We start from the raw sequence: 19,888 nt of genomic DNA on the forward strand, positions 1-19,888 counted from the left end.
CTTTTTATGCACGCGACGTAATTCGTCACGAACGTTCGCCAAGAGGAAAAAACATGGAAAATTTAAGGAGACTCGGTTATTCATCGAAGGAGCTTCTTTTAGATGTGGCTGCTAGAATTCTTCAGATAAACTCATCGTGATCGATATTCCACAAGCCCTTGGTTGTGACGTAGGCCACGCAACCATCACGAAATATAGAGATTATCCAACTGTTTCATCTGATTCGGCCCAGCCGTGAAAGCTGGGTGTGTCGTGTAATATTTGCTCGCACGATTCTGCGATTTCGCGATCAGTGATTAACGATTCAGTAGTGCATCGATAGTCAAGGGAGATTGGTGGCTCGTTTCCCATAGTTAGTCGCGTGACGTTCGTTAACAAGTTCTGGCGTGGCAGAGCTCTGATCGCGTTGAGAATCGAAGGAAAATCGGTCTAGGCTTTGTCTTTTCTCTTGTCTCCAGGAATTGAGAATTAAGAAATGGGGCAGTGGAAGCGTTACAAAGTTCTCTTTTTGCTGCTCTTGGCTACCGGAAGTGGTACCACGGATTCAATAGACGACGAGTCTGTGCTGATAAGGCCACTGTATATCTACCAGGGGCTGATCAAAGGCGTCCATGACTACTTCAATAATACTTGCATTATACTTTTCCACGCCTCGGAGGAACACATTGAAACGAATGGTGAGGGATCAATGCAGAAATTTATTGACCATTTGTTGGACAGTTAATTGTGGAACAGTGATTAATTCGCTGTTACCAAGGTGGGACGTGGAAAATTCTAAAAAGTTATTTTTTACATAAACTATTTTAACTTATAAATACATTTACATTGATAAGTTTATGTTGCGTAAGTTGTTTAAAGCTCATTACTGCTTTCACTAGTTTCTAGAGTTGTTTTTTATTTTCTCATTCGAGTTTTTACTCAGATTAAAATGAGTGATCACTATCAGTATATGTATGGGTTGATTTTCAAATTTGTCTTTCGTTTTGAACACTTTCTAATCTTCTAAGATAACAAGTGTTCACCTCGGTAACGTCGAACTAATACCAGTCGAATGACAGTAGCAAAGGGTAGAGGTTACACAATATTCCACTCAGCTTCGAAACCAAATCTACCTATATTTAAGTAGCTGCGTATGTTCTCAGGGTTAGAAGACGCCGAAGGACTGATGGCTCTCCAAAAGTATCTCAGCGGGTCCCTCAGTATCCGCACGTCCATCATAAACTTCCAAATGTTCAAAAAACAGGTAGAATCGCCAAGCCTTCTCATTTTCTTCCTCATTCCCACTTCAAGACATTTTTGCTTTCTGTGCTCGACTTCGGTGTTTCGTTTTAGATCGGAAGTAGCTACTACCACATCAAGAGACCCCTCTTCGTTCTTCTAAACGATCTGGATAAAACGAGGGATGAATTTACCTTGGTAAATGTTCAATTAAAGGATTAAATCAGATGTACCCTGATCTCATTATCACCTTGAAATGGAACAGCTTTCTGAGTGGATCGATATGGCCTATCCCACCTGGCTGCTCTTCCTGAGGGACGACACCATCGTCGAAGACTTCCTGTCCAAGGTCCACGTTCCCTTCGACTGTACTCTGCTAGTTGCTCAGAAGAATGCAGAAGAAGCTAAGGAGATGATCGTCAGGGATTTCTATCGGATTAGTAAGAATGACCATTTGAGGGCCATGAATTTTGGTAGCTGGAATGAGAGACACGGTTTTAGGGGTCCCAGGCTAGGCCTCTATCAGCGTAGAAATGATCTACAGGGGTGGACCATAAGAGTTGTCTCGATTCATGTAAGCTATCATAGACAACTGATTGCTTCTTGGCGAATTTTACTTAAACTATTGCTTCAATGGCAATAGAGTTCCCTTGCTCTTATTAGCAAGTTCAATCTGAGTTTGCAGATGTTCAAAGATGTTCTTCCTCTCCACAGGATCCTCCAATCTCTCGAATCTTAAAGGACGATGCAAACAGAACCATAGGCATCGGTGGTTTCTTCGGGGAGGTGATTCAACTGCTGCAGAAGGGGATGAATTGCACGTCAGTTCGGAGTTTAGATCCCAAGTTCATTTTCCCTTTCGCGTTGCTGGACTCTTAGTTCCGTTGTTTCACACGTCTACTCAGCCGCTGGCGGAGTAGATGGTCCTACTTCGACAACGCTCTCCGTGCCATCACGATCCTCGCTCTTCCTCTTCTTGTCTCTCTCAGCCTCGGCGTCTCTTTCGGCTTTCCTCTTCAACCCACGCTCCCTGATCTCCTTCAGCTGCCTGGCAGTCTCCCGTCGGAAGTATTCCTCTTGGCTGGCAGCCGACCTCTCTTCAAATATGTCCCTCTTCCTGCCATCGCCGCCTCTGCGCCGTCTCTCGTAAAATGAACGATGGGTCGCGCGCCATATTCGCACGCATCTTTATTTTTAAGACCAGCAACGTAGAAGTGTTGATTAAAAGAAGCACTGATTAAAAGGTTGATTTGATAAGTAAGCTTTTAGGCTTTTGGTGACACTTTGGTGGGACAGAAATTGAATTTTTACTTGTTTTATATTTGTAGCATATGAACTGCTTTATCTACTTTATGCTACATTTACTTTTCATTACTTGGAATAAATATAGACGCGATGGAATAGGTTTGTGTAACAAATAGGGGTAGTTGGAATGAGAAAGGTTAAATTTGTATTGATTTAGTAAGTGTTTCAATCTAGATTAGACAGCATGAGTAATGTGAGAATAGACCTACGATTAATTTTACATACTGTGCGTGTTTTCTGAGGCTAGCCGGTTCGAGACATCGCGAAGCGAGCCCGCGTATCATACTTCTGTGGTTCCTCCTGGATTTCCAGTGGTGACAACGATTCTCCATCAAATGGACGATCGTTTTAATCGAAAATCGAAGGAAATCAATCGATTCTCGACCTACTTTTTCAAATTCGTAGATAAATTCATATTTAAACTCAGTATTTTAATAAAGAATCTGTCACTATTTTGCAATCAACCTCCCAGAATTGGATACACTTAATCTCAAGTATATCCTCAGGTTCTCTTATGACGAGGCTAATACATGGGGTGTCAGGCTGCCCAATGGAACATGGACAGGTTCGATGAAGATGCTGATGGATGGCGAGGCAGACCTCGCTGCCGCCGAGATGTTGATGACTTCTGACAGACTAAACGCCATCAAATTCACCACTCCTGTATATTCCACCAAGTAAAGCAGTCAGACACAACGATTCCTAAGATCTTCTCTGATCTGTCTAAAATTTTCTCCGAATTTTTAGAGCTCGAGTGTATATCAAAAGGCCAGACGCCGCAGCTGTGAAGTGGAACGCTTATTCAGCGCCATTCGCCATCAACATTTGGAACGCAATTGGGTTGACGATTGTGATAGCTGGGCTGACTATTGCTGTCATTGACGCGTTCTCCAGGAAGCCTGCTCATGAACCTTCGTATTCTACGTTGCTAGAGATTATCTTCTATGTATTTGGCGCGTTCTGTAGCCAAGGTACGGATTTTTATATATTGAAATTAGAGGCTGTCGCTTTGCATCTCTGTATTTCTATATTTGCCTCATTTCTTCGTCAGGGATGGAGCAATCTTCCTTGGACCCAGTACGAATGGTGCACTTGAGCATCCATATGACAGCAGTGGTGGTATTGGCAGCCTATTCAGCCGCCCTTATCAGTTTCCTCGCTATCAAGACGTTCGCTATGCCCTTCACCACGATGGAGGGCCTCTTGGCAGATGGGACTTATCGATTCGCCGTGGTAGCAGAGTCTGCTGACTACAGCTTCTTCCAGGTAACTTCAACGAGTGGTAATTGATTGCAAGTTTAATTGACAAATTGTTTTCCAATATCACAGAATACGAACGATAGGATTCTCACTGTCATGTTCGACGAGTTACTAGCCAAAGAGGTTGACCTGCCAAACAACTATCTCGATGGTCTGACGAGAGTTTGTGACGAGGAAAAGTATGCGTTCATGACGCTGGATAATATGGCAGGTGTACTGCAAGGGTTGGTAGACTGTACTTTAGAGCCTTTGGACAGCATGATGCAAACTACCATTGCCATGGCTGTTTCGGCACACAGTCCTTATCGTGGAATCATCGACAGCAAGTGAGTTAGATCTTCTTTGAAAACATTTCTAATTTCTCTTTTACTACAAAACCTCTGCCGAGTTTTAATGCAAAAATTATTTACAAAATTTCTCCTATACTATCCTTTCTTCTTAGCATTCTTCTATTACGAGACAGTGGGATTCTTCAGAGACTCCTCAAAACTCAATGGGCAACCAACACGCAGCGGGTAATTCAACTACTCTTCCAACAAACTTAAAAAAAAAAGAGATTAAAGAATGCCTTTCACAAACTTTTACCATCCTTTTCTCCCATTCCAGTCAAAAACAGGCTGGACATCAGTCGAGCTGGAGGACGCTATACCCCTACTCGTCTTCCTCCTCCTCGCCTTCTTCATCACCTGTCTGGTGCTCCTCCTAGAACGACTGATCCATGGAAAACTCAGCTGTCGACTGACGATTCCCTACAAATTTTTCCCAAAACGTCGATCTCGTCTCTCTAAACAAGAACGCCAGCATCGCAATTAGACCATCCAGCGCTCCACACGCGACTACTCTCGAGCGACACCTTGCTGCGCGTTGATCGCTCACGCGAAATGTAAACAAACGAAGGACCTGAGCGCCTCGTGTCCGGACGCAAGCTAGTGAATGCGAGTGAAACGGTTTTCTGGACAGTTCAAAGCGTCGACAGGTGTGCAATAGAATCAGTGACCCACGTAATTGAAAATCGATTCATAGATCCTTGATCAGGATGCCACCAGTGCGACCCGCGGCTGCCTCTAGAGCAAAGGCCTCCTCGAGGGAGATTCTAGCGCCAGGTGGAAAGGAAAACGCGCGTCCTTCCACTAATGTAAGCAAAAAGGTGCCAGCAAGCGGCCATCGAGATGAGATACGAAGACGTCTCTCCTTGAGCTCGAACGATGAGAGGAAGAAGGAGAATGGGAGCGTGAAGACAGCTCATGTCATTTCTGAGTCCTTTCCTGTGAAGAAGACACCTTTCCATGTCCACTGTGACGAGAAAAATGTGGAAAATTCTGAGCCTCCAGAGCGATCGAAGACTGCTTCTGTTTTGGATGTTAAGGAGTCTGCAAATCTGACGAACAAGGAAGATCGTAAGCAGGTAGAACCCTGTTTTATGGGATTGTGACTAGGGGATTCTGTTTCGTGACGTGTCTGAGATTTTTCAGGTGATTAGAGGCCTCGATGCATTGAGTTCAACGCGGAAGAGTTTGACGGATACTGTATCGAAAGAGGGCAGAAGGTTGCTTCCGCCTTCGAGGATTCCACGGAGGTTTAGGTGAGAGTTTCTCATAGAAGATATTCTATCCTCCTTTAAATAGACTTGTAGAAGTTTCTTGAGTCTATGAAGGTCTCAGTCGTCCTCCAATTTCGACGAAATTCTCAATTAACTCCAAATCCTTAGGATAGCTAGAATGTCTAAGATTTATTTTGAAATTAAACTCGGAAAAAATAATTGACCACGTCTGTATTCTTCTCATAGATCGGCTTCCGCTTCTACAGAATCCACAAACTCTCAAGGATCAGCTCGTCGCTCTGTTTCAGTGGATTCCAAGATGGTTTCTTCTCAGAAGCGCTGGTGTAAAGGCGCGGCTTTGAAATTTGGTTGGTGCAATGGACGCACGATAGAGAAGCCAATACAGCTGTTCGGAGAACAAGCAAGAGGTTCAACAACGAAAATTAATAGCAGTACAGTGAGATTAAATAGGTACTCCATTGCATTTTGATCATTCACAGTTTTAGTTGCACTGATGCTCTAACAGTAGATTCGGAATGTTTTATACAGACACATGTTCCTTTTCACGAAGAATGAACTGTAATTAGTAGGTTGCATTAAACTTAAGTATTCTAAATAATTCTTTTATCAGAGTTCCACCCACTACAAAGGTAGTGGAAGCAAAACGGCCCAAGGTACCTACTAGAACCGAAACCAAAGCACTGAGCGAAGAGGCAAGTAGAACCCTTACAAATGGATGCAATGGACCCATGGAAACAGGTCGAACCACAAAAAGAGAAGTCAGTGGTATAATACACCAGCTGAACAGGTACTCATATTAAACTATTTTTACTCGATATTTGTCTTCCAACTTCTGAGTCCTTTCCTATTACATCAGAAATCTTACCGTGATAAATAAGACTGACAGAAGCGGGCCACGAGCTATCGATCGAATCAAGAATAGGCTGCTTCAAGCAGAGCAAGTTAGAGTCAGTGATGGAAAATCGAGGACTGAAAGTATAGAGACACCTGTCGATGGTGCTGGCCCACCAACTGTCCTCCTTAAGGTAGACATACCAACTTTTCTTCTATGTTCACTTCAAAGTGGGTTTAAATGGTTAAATATTGAACATTATTAATGGAAGGTGTTTTAACACTTAAGGGAGTAGTTCGACCGAACAAAAAGGATCTCGAATCTCAGGAAATTCAAGAAAGGGACCCCTCTAAAGACTACGATAACTTTGCCTACGAGTTACTCTATCACGCTGAATATCACGATGATCTGCCAATAGTGGAGTATGAAAGGGAGGAGCTATCGCCTCGGTTATCAGATGACTACTTGAAGAAGCACCTGAACGGCGAGCAAAGAAGACTAGTGGTCATGTTCATGATTCGCATAGGGGTAGATAAGACCCAATATAATTAAGAAAAATACGATTAGTCTGAATTCCTGCAAGTTGCCCAGCTCAGAAAACTAAGAAGCTGACTAACAATTTATTAAATTTCTTGTAGACGCATTGTCGATATCCTTCTTATATAGTCTATCAAGCAGTGAAGTTGTTCGATGCAGCGATGGACAGAATCCATGTAGAGACCCCCTATATACAAATAATAGCCTTAGTCAGTCTGTGGATCGCCCTGAAGGCGCACCAAAATTTTCACAAGATACCTTCGGTAAATAGAAAACACACAAGATGTTAATTTATCACCACTGTTTCGTTTTCGTTATCCTTTGCAGGCCCAGACCATGATATCTCTGGCTGGAGAACTTTACAAGAATCGACAGGACCTCCTTATAAAGTACGAGAGGAAGATTCTAATGGCCTTGAACTTCAACATCACTTTTGCAGATACGTTCTCTCTCTTCACTCACTACTTGATCAGCTGCAAACGCTGCATCACTTTCTCTGAGGATGCGATTGCATTTATATATCATTCTGGGGGCTATTTGGTAAGCACTGAATCGAGATTTCTTGATTGATTCTTCCTTTCTCAAAAAGTTACTCTGACGAAGAAACAGAGATTACTTCAATTTTACCATAGCTATATCACTCTCTAACCCCATACTACCTAAACATCACAGCAGTCTTTTTCCTCTGAAGCAGAGATCAACATTAAAACATCAATCACTTAGAAACTCATACACTCTAAATCATTTCACGACTTTCAGATCGATCTAACACTCCTAGACGAGCATTTCTGTCGGACATCCGCCAATCTGATTGCCCTGGCAGCAGCAGAGCTGATTCTGGGCCTTGTCATGGATACTGTGACCATCAACGCAAGACCGAAGTGGCTCTTCTGGAGGGGTCTACTGTTTGGAACCTCCCCCCAAGTCTCCAGCAAGTGGGTTTCCTCTACCAGAATTCTATTACATTATTCTTTACTCTGATTTTAGTACTTTTTTTACTTTTCCTGTTCTCCATAACAGATTCCCAGGCGAGGACATCGATCGGTCACGAGTACAGATGCTAAACCGTGTCATAAGCTCTGCAAGCAGGCAAACAGGCTTCGAGGTGGTGTACAAGAAGTACAGCCGCAGCAGGTACGGCAAGATATCGGCGTTCCTCCTAGAGCGGGCCTCCAGGTTGTCCTATCTAGAAACTTTGATTCCTTAATACTATTCAGATTGTGTCTGGTACACAATCTCACGAATCTGTAACGCGTTTCCCCTTCTCGATTTTTTTCTCGCGACGTGTCTGAGGTGTGAATAAAATAGAAAGTCTAAACTGCAGCTTTTTATTCAGTGATTACGAGACTCTGTGCTTTAGTTGCACATTAAAATGTTAAAACATTAATTGGAGTACAGTTTCTCTTCTCGTTATTTACTTAATCCCGTAGAGCTGCTGCGTCTGCTGCCACTTGTTCCACTTATTCCAGGAATTGTCGATAGTGATCACACCCTTTCTTTCGTCCTGAAACAGAGAGAAAGCTTTGTCAGTGGAAAGGTTCTTCTCTGGAAATTTAGGAAGATCGAGTATCTTTGTGTTACCCTGAAGAGCGGGTTGGCCTCGCCAGCCCAAATACCGCGCAGTAGTAGAAGGTCGGGTCGTTTGGAGTACAACGAGGTTGCTGTCAGAGTGCCATGGATCAGCTCCTCCACAGAATTGATACTCTTACTGCCAGCGGTGACGAGTATTCTGGGTGGTTCCATACCTAGATTACATTGTTGCCAGTTGTCTATGGGGGCTACGCTGCCGTCTGGGCAGAGCAGAGATAGCTCTGAGTTTTTGCTACCTGGAAGATGTAGAAATATGATGGATTGTTGAAATTTATTTTGTGGTTTTAGTTGTATATGTTAGTTCTACTCACTGTTGAGAGGTAAGGCTGTGGATGGAAGGAAGGCAACGTCTCCTTTGTTAGATAAGAGGCATCTGGAATTGATAGATATAATTGTCATTGAGTTTCGAAGAAAGAAGAATGTTAGGTCTAGAGAAACTTCTGTAGATTTAGAAATGAAGGCTAAATAGAAAAGTTCCCACAAGTGAATTTGATTCTTGTGATTCCTATAATTAAGAGACTTGATAGACTTAGAATTGTTTTCTATTGGAGGGAGATTCTTACTCAAGAGCACCCTTTCCTCCTCTAAATGCTTCTTCTTTGGATGGATTGCATTTACTTTCTCTTTGAATTCTCTCATCATTGGCTGCCAAGTTACCCACGCATTGTTGACAGAGTTTTGAGTCCACTGGAGCACCTGGGGCGCAGGAGCTGCTGAAGAAGTCTGCCATGTCGTCCTCAGAGTTTATCAGACCTTTGGAATTCAGAAAGAAATTATAGAATCTCTCTTGAATTCAGAACCTATGTTAAAATACACTACATCAAATCAATCAAATAAATTAAAAATACCACACCTTTCTCTTTCAACACATGCACAGGTGCCATCCACCCAGAAAAGTCTCCCTTGTAACCACTGTGGCAGGACTTCTTGCCTCTCAAGTCGCCTGAAACAACCCAAAGTAATAGTTACCAAAAGCAGATCTTCCTTTATATACATAAAACGCAGAACTGCATCCTTTACCTAATACATTCAGAGAAGAGGACTTCTTCACCAAAGCAACTGCAGCTCTTTCTCCAATGTTGGTCGACCCCTGACCATAAGACTCGGAGATTATGGGTTTGGCATTGTATTCTTTCATAGCTCGAAGCACTGAGCCTCCTTCGAGGATCATTAAGTCAATAGTGTCCTCTTTGAGCGACTTCAAGCAGGCATCTTGGCTCTTCTCCAGGATACAACCAACCTTAGGCCTGATGTCTCTGAGAAGAGTGCGAAAAACAACAGATTGTCATCATTACATCCAAATAAAATATTATAAAGTGAGTAGTTACTATTAACTACCTGGAGAATGCAACTCTGGCGATGGCTTGGCACTTTTGTAGGGCTCCTTGGGTCCAGACGCACCACCTAGCCAGTTTATCCACAGCCCCAGAGTCCCTCTCAATCACGTCCAGGTATTTCGCATCGGTCAAATGGTTCAGGGGTGTTTCCTGTGGTGCTGGGACTGCTAAGGTCTTTGGGTCCAGTAGCATGATGTCTTTCCACCAGGCTGCGTTCTCTTCTTCACCCAATTTACCAAGATCCGTCAGCTCCTGTGATGTGTTAGACCCAGAGAAATGTGTAGTAGACTTTCAGGACTTCTAAGACACTTTTGAATGGGGTTGGCTCTTAAACACTAATAAATAAAAAATACCTTCTGCACGGCTTGAACGTCATTAACACCCCCATTGACCATGTACCCCTGCCAGGGTCTAGCTGCCCAGGTGCAAGGCTTCGTGTTTGCATCGATAGGCACTTTGCTGCCATCAGGACAGAAGTATCTATAATTCGTAGGATCCTCGGACGTAGGAACCGCTGGGGACACTCCGACTGGTAGACCAAAGAATCGTTTCACGTAGATGACCTTCGTCCAGGCCACTTGACCGCCGTTGTGAACGAGACACCTTAAAGCTCCCTCGTAACCAGAATAGATGTCTGGGTAGTCACAGACTTCGGGCTTCTCGCAAAGAGCACACATATTCGAGTATGTTTGTTCTATAAAGGAAACGAGGATTTAAGAAAGTGATTACTCTAGGTACTTCGACACTTCGAAAGCTAGGGATACTTAGGATTTCTTGTGACGCTTACTGAGTCTCCTGTTGATCGCTGGGTCAGGCGACCAGGTGCCCACTAAGCAACCTTTAGAGAAGAGAGAGCTCAGGGCACGGAGTTCGTTCTCTCGAGCAGAATACTGGGGATCGTTCAAGTTGTTCAACACTCCCATGGCAGTCAGCTTCGTGATAGGGATCTTGTAGCCCACGTTGCGTCCCACGCCAGTATGACAGGACCTTAGACCGCGTAGTCCTTGCACGTTGCTTATGTCCAGGTCCTTGTGAATCACTGCTACTGCTTCGTATCGATAGGTCGCGTCTGGCTCCTCCTTTGTTCGCACCTGAAGACAATTGAACGTGGATTTGTAATTACATACGCGTCAAAGTAGTCCAGAAATTGCTGTGCGCATAATTATTTAAGCAATCTTTTAATTGTGAAAAGTATTTTAGAGAAATGATACACTCAAAAACTAATGTTAAATTATTCTTGTATATGAGGCGTGTTAAACATGTAATCGGCTGAATGATTGTTATGTATCTTTATGCATCTTGCGTAATAAAGACGAGATTATTATTATCGCTGTTAATTAAGTGTATCTTTTACTATATCTTTTATTTTGCTTCTGTGTTATCTTACTTGCTCCACGATACTGTATCCAGCTTTAGCAGCAAGTTCGTTATCCTTCGCTACAAGATACATGTCCTCAGGATCGACAGCCACTACGTCTGCCTCCTTCTTTCCAACCCTGTCAATACATTCGTACCGATCTCGGCCAGAGATGCAGGAAATGGGGATTCCTTTCATCGCTGAATCCTTGATCATGTCTGCACATTCCTTCCAGTATACCTCGGGGACGCATATTGTGACTGATAGTGCACGAAGAGGATAAAAATCGAGATTAATTGCAGTGATTGAGGATAATCGAGGATTGTACACGTGAGTCATTAAGTAGTACTCTGAGGGAATGCTGAATGAGGCTTAAGAATTTTCAATGGTTTCCTCAATGCCAATAGAAACTTGAGTGGTTTGGAATACTAATCAATTTTTTTGATCAACTGAGAATTTTTTTAATCTTCGTATTCCATATTTTTTACATTGAGTTTTTATTGTATATTTTACATAAGAAGTTTATGTTAGACCATTTCTAACATAAATTTGAGGACCCTTCAGGCAAGATATTTTTCCAAATTAATAAATAATTACTTCTACTCCAAAAATTTTTTTATTCTTTTAATTGACCCTATCCCTGTCAAAAACACACTCCAACATCACCTAGAACACGGTCAAATATAAGAAAAAAGTGTCTTTCAATTATTTGTTAAGACCCCTTCTCTACTCCCCTCATTTCCCTTAAAGCCACCTCCTGTCTGACCACAAACAGGACCTTCTCTACTTACACACGCGTCCAGGATTACTGGGCTCATCAGCAGTAGCAAGATTTAAAAACGCTGCTACCACGAAGGTAGCAAGCGTGGCACGTACTCCAAGCTTCATGACTCGCAATGAGCGCGAGCACTGTCGAAGGTAAGCGAAAAAAGTGAAAGCTAGATATCAGACGCGGGAAAACTCGCGACTGGACCGATTCGTAACATCAGCGTCTCGTTTCTGTCCGCGATCTTATATAGCACCGACTATTTCCCTCCACATGTACCTGGAGGGAGACACAGTGGAGGAGGAGATAGTTGACCTCGTCGTGGTTATCGTTCTCTTTCCTTTTTCTCGATTCTCCTCGCACCTCTCCGTAGCGACTCGCTAAGTGCAAGTTGTTTTGGTCGTCCCTTCTCTGCGGCTCAGCTACGTTTATTCTTCCCTGGTGCAGTTTACGAGCAAATAACCAAAGGTCGAGGACACGTGAGATATCGCGCTGATTGGACAACAGAAGACGAGAGATGCGTGCAAACGAGTGGTTATTCCCCGTCGCCAAGGCTACGAGGACACCGAAATGATGTTTGAAGCTTCTTTAGCGATCGCAGACTGCATAGGGATTGATAATACAAGGTTTGCCTCCTATGGAGCACTGTTCATGACGAAGAGCCATGAGAGTTATTTAAAGTACGATGGGGATGGAGAATATTGACCTGTGAATGGTGGGACATGGTTTCAGGGTGTCGATAACAGTTTTCAATAAATCTAGAACTAGAGTGTTCACTACTTATCTTCTAATAATCACATTGTGATGCATAAGTCGTTCCATAGTTGAGTATCCTACATTGTGACATACATATAATCATAGTACAAATTCTGCAAAAAAAGACACACTGGCACTATAGTTGTGTCTGACAGAAAAAAACCCACTTTTAAGGAAGTATGTTTTACTAAAATGTGGAAACTTTTGCCATGAAATTTATTTCAGTTTTTATGAATTTTTGCACGTTGATACAGTCAGATCATAAAAACAAACGTCGATTGGGCAAATGAACCATCGATAACCTCGACCCTGCAATACCCCCAGTCGCCGCAATACCGTTATCGCCTGTGTTTTACTGGATCTGTTATCGTCAATTTTCTACGAGGAAAATTCTATCATTACCAGGAAAATCCAAGAAGCCAATCATGTATTTATGTTCAAAGGGAATTCCCAGCGGTGATCTAATTATTTAAACGAGCTGGATTAGTCTTCTTATCGTGACATGAATCGTAATCGAACGTCTCAGAATCTCAATTTTAAAGTGGGATAGGTGCGCAGCTTCGAGATCTCCAGGCGACTTCTCAGGTCGAGTAAATCCTCGAAATTGTCGCGGATGCTCCTCGCGAGGGCAGCCCTCCTCGTTATGGCGCGCATTTTTTTGCGCCGGAAGATGGTAGCGCGCAGACGAAGAGGCTCCTGCGAAGAAGAGATAAGCCTGTTCCTCTCTGCAGTCGATTCAGAAAGTTTTTGCGTTAAGAACGAGTTTCTTCGACGCCAGGTTTCTATCTCTTCAGCAATCTGCCTCGTTTTGGATCTTTCTTTTTCTAAGGCATCTTTTAACTCCTGAAATCGTGTGAGATAATTTGTGAGTGTGTTTAATGATTTTATGTCTGAAGAAGATGAAGATTAGTTGGCAAAAAAATCTTTGACTGGTTTGTGTTAATGAATCATACTGTCTGTAGGCACATGTCTTTTGTTTCTCTCGTTTTTTTCTTTCTCGTTTACAAGGTCGAGTGCCTCACCTTCTGTCGCGCTACGAAGTTTCTTTCAGCAGTCTGAGCATCTGCACTCCATGAGATTTCTTTCTGGTAGAGCTCACAACACTCTCGGACTATTCTGCTTACCTATTTAGAAATACAAAAAATTACTATTAATTCAAGAATCGAAATCTTCTTCTTGATCACCTTCACAGTTTCGAGGTCCTTCAGATCTTCCTTCAGATCACCCATTGTCATTTTAACACAAGAGTGACGCCACTCTTCGTATGATGTCCTTCTCTGTAGGTTCACTAATTGTCTCAAAGCTTCTAATTTCTGTTCCCCAGCTTTGGAGACCGCTTCTTTCACCCGAAGAAGCTCTTCTTCTGGGATAAGAATAACGTCTTCCCAGTCTGAGTGGAGGTCTCCTTCAGGTTGCTTCTGTAGTTGGCCAGTTTTTAAGACCAGCTGAACTTCTTGATCATCTGTCAGGTCCATCAGAAATTTCTCTAAATGTTGTATCCTCTCTTTATATCGATTGATTGTTGAGCGAGATGCTTGGCACGCTTTTCGATAATACATGAGACTTTGCTCTGCTTCTGCCAACTCGATGGCGCAGGTTTTCACCTTAGAAATTTCCCATTTATGGTAGAATAATTGTTTAAAATTAATTTCACTGTCATAAAAGCACAATTAGAATACACTACTAACTCATTCCAAATTAGTTTTAAGACTCACCTTAATCTCAGCCTCGACTTTCAGTCTTCTCAGCCTACACAAGCTACTCCAATGACCACCTTCTATCCTAGAAGGCAAGCCATCTGGGACCACGTCAAGCTCACTCAAGCTTCTCAAATATTCCACACACTCTCTTGGCAAAATTTCAGATCCCTGTTTCTCGGTCACACAGACTCCAAGTTCAGAAAGGAACACGACCGACGTGGCACAGGCAGCTTTCACACTTCTGGGTCTCTTACGATAATGACGGAACAGATGCTCCACCATCGGCTGCTTCAGCTCGGGGAATTCTGCCCGAAACTTTCCTTCTAGGACCTTGTCCCTCTTACGCAGGTTCTCGTAGCGATTTCTTAACTCTAACACGCCAGCCTCGAAGGACTCGCAATCTTCTGTGAGCTTGCGAGCTTCCTTTGTCGCTGGGACTAGTTTCTGATCGATTGTCTGAAGGATTTCGCGTCTCTTGTGAGCTATTTTTTTGTGACTGAGGGATTTTTGGGTCCTCGAGAGTCTTTCTAGGAGTATCGATCGTTCGATGCGTATTTTTTCTGTGAAGAGCTCATTGAGGTGGTTATTGAAGCCCTCTATGTTGTCATGGAATTCTTCTGAAATGTTAATGAAGAAATAATGAAGAAATTGTTGAAAAAAGGAGTTGGGGTCAGTTTTATTTTGAAGAAGAAAAAGAGTAGACCTTTGATTCGCTTGATTTCAGTTTCTAGGAATAATTTGTATTCCTGTCGATGAGTTTCTTGGTCTTGGAGCGTTTTTTCATAGGACTGGATCGCCTGGATGTCTTCTTCTGTATAGGTAGATGGATCTTTGTAAAGCAGGCAATCTGGTTTCGGAATTTTCTTCTTGGCTTTGTCTTCCAATCTGTTGGAAGACATATCCATGTTCAAAATAGATGATGTACGAGTTGAAGAATTTTTCAAAGACTTTTCAGCTACTTACTTCAGTTCTAGGACACCATCCATCATCTTTTCTAGGGATTTTCGACGAAAATCGTTGTCTTCTATGGAGATCTTTGCTTCCTGCTTCTCTATAGAACTACCCTGACTTTCTTCAGGATTTCCTGAAGGTGAATTTGATAGCAAACCAAGTGCATCGTCGCTGATTTCGGTCGGATGCCACTGTGGAGCGTCTAAGAGGTCTTCAGAAGCATCTACATGAAACGTTTGCTTTAGCTCGTCAACACAGTGACGTATTCTTTCAACACGATCATTGGCAGCTTTCATTTCAATCTTCTTAGCGTTCCGTGTGTCCTCGAAGCACTTATTAAATTGAATCTAAAAGTGAAAAAAGCAAAAAGAAGGAACTAGGGAGACTTGCTGGGATGAAATGCTTTCCTTTACCCATTTTGAAGAGAGAAATAGGTTAATCTCATCTACTTCAGAGATTGTGTACCTTAAGATTCCTCTCACGTTCCTCAGCAATGGCGTTTGCTTCCAGAACGTCCACATACCCACCACAGAGTTCAAATAAATTATTCTCATCCTCCACTTCTTCTTCTTCTACCTCCTCCTTCTGTTCCAACCTAAAAAGGATTACATTTACACCAGTATTGGTACAAAACTAATAAAGTAGTCTTCCTCTATTCACCTAGACACTAGCTCCTTCATTTCCCTAGAAAACCGACTCCAAATCTGAAGATCTACATCTGACGAAGGAACTTCAACGAGGGGATAATTGGAGACCTTTGACTCGCCAGAAATACAAAAAATGTTTCTTGGAGGAACTATCAGAGGATTTAAAAATCGTTCTCGCAAGAAGGACTTAGCTCGATCTATATGTGCGATTTCTTCTTCGGCAAGCTTTGCCAGTCGCTCTTCTTCTAATTTGGCTGCTGCCAATTTTCGTCCTCGCGTCTCTTGATCGAGATCAAAAGCGCTGAGTGGAAGCTGCGCTTCGGGAGGCTCAACTTCGTTTGCATCTATTAGCTTCTTCACCTGTTGCAAAGATAAAAGAAGAGCTAGTATTCCATAAACAATAATTAACGATATTTATTACTAAATTATAATCTACCTGGAGCTTCAGTGCATTCAAGTCGTCAAGGATCGATAGTCGCATGAGAAAAGCTGCCTCCTCTTCAGCTACTGCTTGCTCATGAATTACAGCATCCATCCACGTCTCCGCCACCCAATATTCTCCTGAGACCTTCTTATCATCTGCTCTCTGATCACGTTCAATATCTCGTAGAATAGAGTCCTTCGAAAACCAATAATTGAAGCTTCCAGGTGAATTAGACTGACCCTGAAGAATATGACCGCGTCCTGAACTAGACTCTACGACCCTAAATGCCAAAAAGAGAATAAAACATTATCTGAATATCGAGGATCTATTGTTGAGAGAATGTTCTAAAAACTTACAGATGTGAGAACTTGTTAGCAACCAGGTCTCCATTTCTTCCAAGAGAGACTACCATGTTACCAATAATCACAGCACACTTTACACCTCCTTCACTTCTATGGTGCGCAAGGAACAGCGCCAGAACTTGCCGTGGATCATCATTTTTTCTCATGACAACCAAACCATCGTATCCACAGGTAATAAACCGTGAGTACTCGCGATGGGCCACAATTTCTATGTTTCTTGTTTGATGAAGAGATGGAAGCATGTCCAGAATGGTAACTTCTCTAAATTCTGCCTAAAATGACTGATTTATGTAAATTGAAGTTTTGTAGAATTCCATACTTCTTGATGATGTTTTACATTTAATTCTATCCGATATAGCTGCTTTGAGAGATAAGGTACGCCCAGTATTTCACGCGTAGCTTTTCTTCCATGATGAAGACTCTCGAAAGAAGGAAATAATTTTATATTGTGTTCCACGGTATCGCAAAAATTGTTAAACAGCTTGCAAGAGTAGACTGCGATCTCGTTTCCAGCTCGAGGATCGCTGGAACCGGAAGTACTATGCCTGAGGACCAAGACTGTTACTTCTGAGTCCTTTTCTGATTCATAGATGAGAAAATCAAGTATCTGATGAATAGTAATTATTATTTAGATATTAGAAAAAGAATAGTAGCTTCCTAGAAATAATACTAGAATATTATATTACTCACACCTTTCGTTGACTATTAATCATGGTGGCAACCCTCACAGTAGATGCAGTTTCAGGGATCAGAAGAAAGACTCTCCCTAGTCACGATGATCCAACACCCAGAATTCTTCCTTTATCAGAGAATTTAATTTTATCCAAAGACTCTTTCTGAAGATGAGCGCAGGTCACAATTTTGAGCAAGGAAGGAGGTAAAGCTTCAATAAAAAGACAGCTTCCGGTAGCGCTGCAGGTCACCAGAATAGGCATCGTGGGATGCACAGTGAAGCCAGTAACTGAGAACAGTCACACCATGCTGCAATAAATCTTTATGACCATTTCTACTTGCTTCACTATTTTCACTAACCTTTGCCATGGTGTTTTAATTCTAGACGCTTCATAGGAACCACGTTTCCAGTGGAAGCATCCAGAGTGACCAGTCGATGAAAATGATCCAAAGCTACAAGATATGGGTCAAATAATTGAACAATTGCTTCGTAGTTTGCAACGTCTGTTAATAAGAACTCTATTCGTGGCACTCGATCACGAGTCAGGCTAATCATTTCAAATATTTCCCCATTTTCTCCCAGGATTAGGACCTTGTCTTCTCGGGAATGGCTTTCTGCGCGAAGGGGATACGAAGGAAGTGATATCGTCCACACTGACTGCCAGTTGTCGTTCTGATCTTTGGAAGCTTTTCTGTAAAACTATTAAAAAGCTAGTTAGTTAAAGAAAAAATAAAATCCTATTTAAATTGCTATTTACATGAAATTGAAATATTCAGGAGTTTACCTTCGCCTGAACTTTGTGATTTTCTTCTTCTGGGAGTTCTTCAATGACTAAAACACCATTTTTGTGAGCCACTATCATCAGCTTCCTTTTTGAAGAATTTTCCTTAGATGAGGATTCAATAATTGTCCGAAAACGATGGTTGTCTTCATCGAAGTCCACGTAGCAAATATTGTCATCTTCATCAGACACAATCAATAACCCTTCTGGGGACCAAGAAGAACAAACTGGTTTCTCCATAGAAAATTTCATAGTATCAATAGGAAGTAGTCGAACGATCTTCGAGCAGACTAACATCCGAAACACTGTCAGAGTCCCAGCATTAGGTGCCAATCGGGTAACTAGGTGAGGAGAAGCTAGCGAACATCTGTCAAAAATGGGAAAGGACCCAGTTAGGTTTTAAATATTCAGTCAAAGAAAGTAGGAACTATCATGAAAAAAGGAAGTGTAATAAAATGGAGAAAGAATGCTAAAAGAGATATTTTAGAAATAATTGACAGTCTGCTCACGCGATTTTCGAGTATTCAAGGTCCACTTCTGCCGTGTGTACCACTGCCATCCTCTCCCCAGTTCTCCAATGCCAAACGATGAGTCGAAAGTCGGGGAAGGTTGCCTGACCAAGTAGATACTCAGCGCCAGCAAATGCACAGCAACTGTAGCCATTCGATTCGTGACTATTCTCGCAAATGGCAACCCTCTGCAAAGAGGGATAAGCAAAGATCGAAATCTTTGGGTTGGATCTTCTTTCCACTAGAGAGAATATTGGCGCTATCTGTTGGTAACAAGTAGATTTCTGTCGAGATTATAATATCCTTACACACTAAAAAATTAAAAATATAATAAAGAAAGAATTAGTGTTGCCTCACTGAAAGTCCAGCGATGCAGGAAGCACCATCTCCTCTTTCAGCGTTATCAAATCGCTCAATTCGCATCTCTCCACTTCTTAAATTGAAGAAATGCGTGTAAATTCCTGAAACTGCCGCGATAACATCCCTGCCGATGTACGTGACCTCCTGACACTTGCCAAATTTTATCCACCTACAATACAAAAAAGAGGAAAGCTAATAGAAAAATAAAAATTCTCTTAAATATACTAGATGGTTTTAAACTGCTGTCACAAAATTGATATTCATGTTCCAATTGTGTCACTTTTCAAGCAAATGTACCACATGTACGTTTACTCACGATGTCTCAACCCTCGTGAACTTCATAACTCTTCTCTTAAAACGTCTCAAAAATCCCTGATAAAAGACGCCACGGTTCCTCGAGGAACTTCTCCACTGGTTGCTGGGAAACACAACACCTTATCGATCACACTAAGAGAGTCGTCAGTCTTCCCCGATCGAAAATTCGCGGCCGAGCGATTTCCCTTTCGCGTGGACGCGGTGGAACGCGGGAAGACGAAGTGTGCCAGTAGATCGACGATTGTAGGAGGTTCGATGAATCGTGAGACCGTTATCGCGCGTCCCATCCGATGAATAGCAATGGGCGACGCCTTTTCGCGGTCGTTTCGTTCTTTCGCGACAGATTCCTCCATGGGAACGCATTAGGAAAGTCAATTAAGCAGTTTCGTGAAAATGAGGGAGCGTCGGGGAGTCTCGTGATTCTGCGGTCACTGGGGAACTCGGGCACCACCTCTGTGCAAAGACTTCCGGTTGGAATCCAATAGTCAATTATTCTATATTAATTTCTCAATTATTTTAAAATTTTCTATTTGAAATTCAAATTCAAATTTTTTTAATTAATCTTACATGACTTCAGACATTTTTAAATATTGTAAATTTAGATAGAAGTATTAAATACAGCTTAAAAATAGTGATAATGATGGCTG

General features: G+C 42.3%; 4 protein-coding genes across 4 annotated transcripts; 2 read left to right on the forward strand and 2 right to left on the reverse strand.

Moving 5' to 3' along the window:
• Positions 1-1,150: 1,150 nt before the first annotated feature.
• Positions 1,151-5,427, forward strand: LOC143183419 (glutamate receptor ionotropic, delta-1). The gene is made up of 14 exons (XM_076384939.1): positions 1,151-1,243; positions 1,333-1,416; positions 1,484-1,792; positions 1,933-2,039; positions 3,030-3,200; positions 3,271-3,494; positions 3,575-3,789; positions 3,853-4,109; positions 4,226-4,298; positions 4,390-4,588; positions 4,681-4,759; positions 4,807-5,188; positions 5,256-5,365; positions 5,409-5,427. The coding sequence occupies exons 1-14, from the start codon at positions 1,166-1,168 to the stop codon at positions 5,425-5,427; spliced, it is 2,307 nt and encodes a 768-aa protein (XP_076241054.1). The 5' UTR covers positions 1,151-1,165.
• A 468-nt stretch (positions 5,428-5,895) lies between these two features.
• Positions 5,896-7,943, forward strand: LOC143183420 (uncharacterized). The gene is made up of 8 exons (XM_076384940.1): positions 5,896-5,902; positions 5,957-6,131; positions 6,201-6,369; positions 6,465-6,704; positions 6,815-6,976; positions 7,041-7,253; positions 7,473-7,648; positions 7,734-7,943. Exons 1-8 carry the CDS (start codon positions 5,896-5,898, stop codon positions 7,918-7,920), a joined length of 1,329 nt encoding a protein of 442 aa, XP_076241055.1. The 3' UTR covers positions 7,921-7,943.
• An 84-nt stretch (positions 7,944-8,027) lies between these two features.
• Tsf1 (transferrin 1) lies at positions 8,028-11,942 on the reverse strand. The gene is made up of 11 exons (XM_076386237.1): positions 11,789-11,942; positions 11,028-11,257; positions 10,428-10,731; positions 9,994-10,334; positions 9,642-9,892; positions 9,324-9,559; positions 9,157-9,246; positions 8,867-9,056; positions 8,615-8,676; positions 8,295-8,539; positions 8,028-8,217 (listed from the first exon to the last, which is right to left on the reverse strand). Exons 1-11 carry the CDS (start codon positions 11,883-11,885, stop codon positions 8,128-8,130), a joined length of 2,136 nt encoding a protein of 711 aa, XP_076242352.1. The 5' UTR covers positions 11,886-11,942; the 3' UTR covers positions 8,028-8,127.
• Positions 11,943-12,312: 370 nt separating this feature from the next.
• Positions 12,313-19,361, reverse strand: LOC143184186 (cilia- and flagella-associated protein 43). The gene is given in 17 exon segments (XM_076386236.1): positions 12,313-13,362; positions 13,542-13,643; positions 13,704-14,123; positions 14,235-14,836; positions 14,923-15,104; positions 15,183-15,517; positions 15,636-15,765; positions 15,831-16,177; positions 16,254-16,521; positions 16,598-16,875; positions 16,941-17,210; positions 17,296-17,564; positions 17,636-17,975; positions 18,061-18,424; positions 18,567-18,829; positions 18,924-19,095; positions 19,243-19,361. Coding segments are annotated over 17 exon segments (4,689 nt in total). The 5' UTR covers positions 19,269-19,361; the 3' UTR covers positions 12,313-13,041.
• Positions 19,362-19,888: the final 527 nt, after the last annotated feature.

The sequence above is a fragment of the Calliopsis andreniformis genome, chromosome 9, assembly GCF_051401765.1.
Source record: "Calliopsis andreniformis isolate RMS-2024a chromosome 9, iyCalAndr_principal, whole genome shotgun sequence".
NCBI classification, from domain to species: domain Eukaryota; kingdom Metazoa; phylum Arthropoda; class Insecta; order Hymenoptera; family Andrenidae; genus Calliopsis; species Calliopsis andreniformis.

What these genes read in the sequence shown, in the direction of transcription:
- LOC143183419 (XM_076384939.1), top strand. Translation starts at nt 1,166, where the DNA reads ATGGCTCTCCAAAAGTATCTCAGCGGGTCCCTCAGTATCCGCACGTCC. An exon ending in TCCAAATGTTCAAAAAACAG is followed by an intron (nt 1,244 to 1,332) that starts GTAGAATCGCCA and finishes GTTTCGTTTTAG; the next exon opens with ATCGGAAGTAGCTACTACCA. An exon ending in TAAACAAGAACGCCAGCATC is followed by an intron (nt 4,589 to 4,680) that starts GCAATTAGACCA and finishes AAACAAACGAAG; the next exon opens with GACCTGAGCGCCTCGTGTCC.
- Tsf1 (XM_076386237.1), bottom strand. Translation starts at nt 11,885, where the DNA reads ATGAAGCTTGGAGTACGTGCCACGCTTGCTACCTTCGTGGTAGCAGCG. An exon ending in GATACAGTATCGTGGAGCAA is followed by an intron (nt 10,732 to 11,027) that starts GTAAGATAACAC and finishes AATTGTCTTCAG; the next exon opens with GTGCGAACAAAGGAGGAGCC. An exon ending in GGAGGAAAGGGTGCTCTTGA is followed by an intron (nt 8,677 to 8,866) that starts GTAAGAATCTCC and finishes TATCAATTCCAG; the next exon opens with ATGCCTCTTATCTAACAAAG.
- LOC143183420 (XM_076384940.1), top strand. An exon ending in CACCAACTGTCCTCCTTAAG is followed by an intron (nt 6,370 to 6,464) that starts GTAGACATACCA and finishes TTAACACTTAAG; the next exon opens with GGAGTAGTTCGACCGAACAA. An exon ending in ATTTTCACAAGATACCTTCG is followed by an intron (nt 6,977 to 7,040) that starts GTAAATAGAAAA and finishes TATCCTTTGCAG; the next exon opens with GCCCAGACCATGATATCTCT.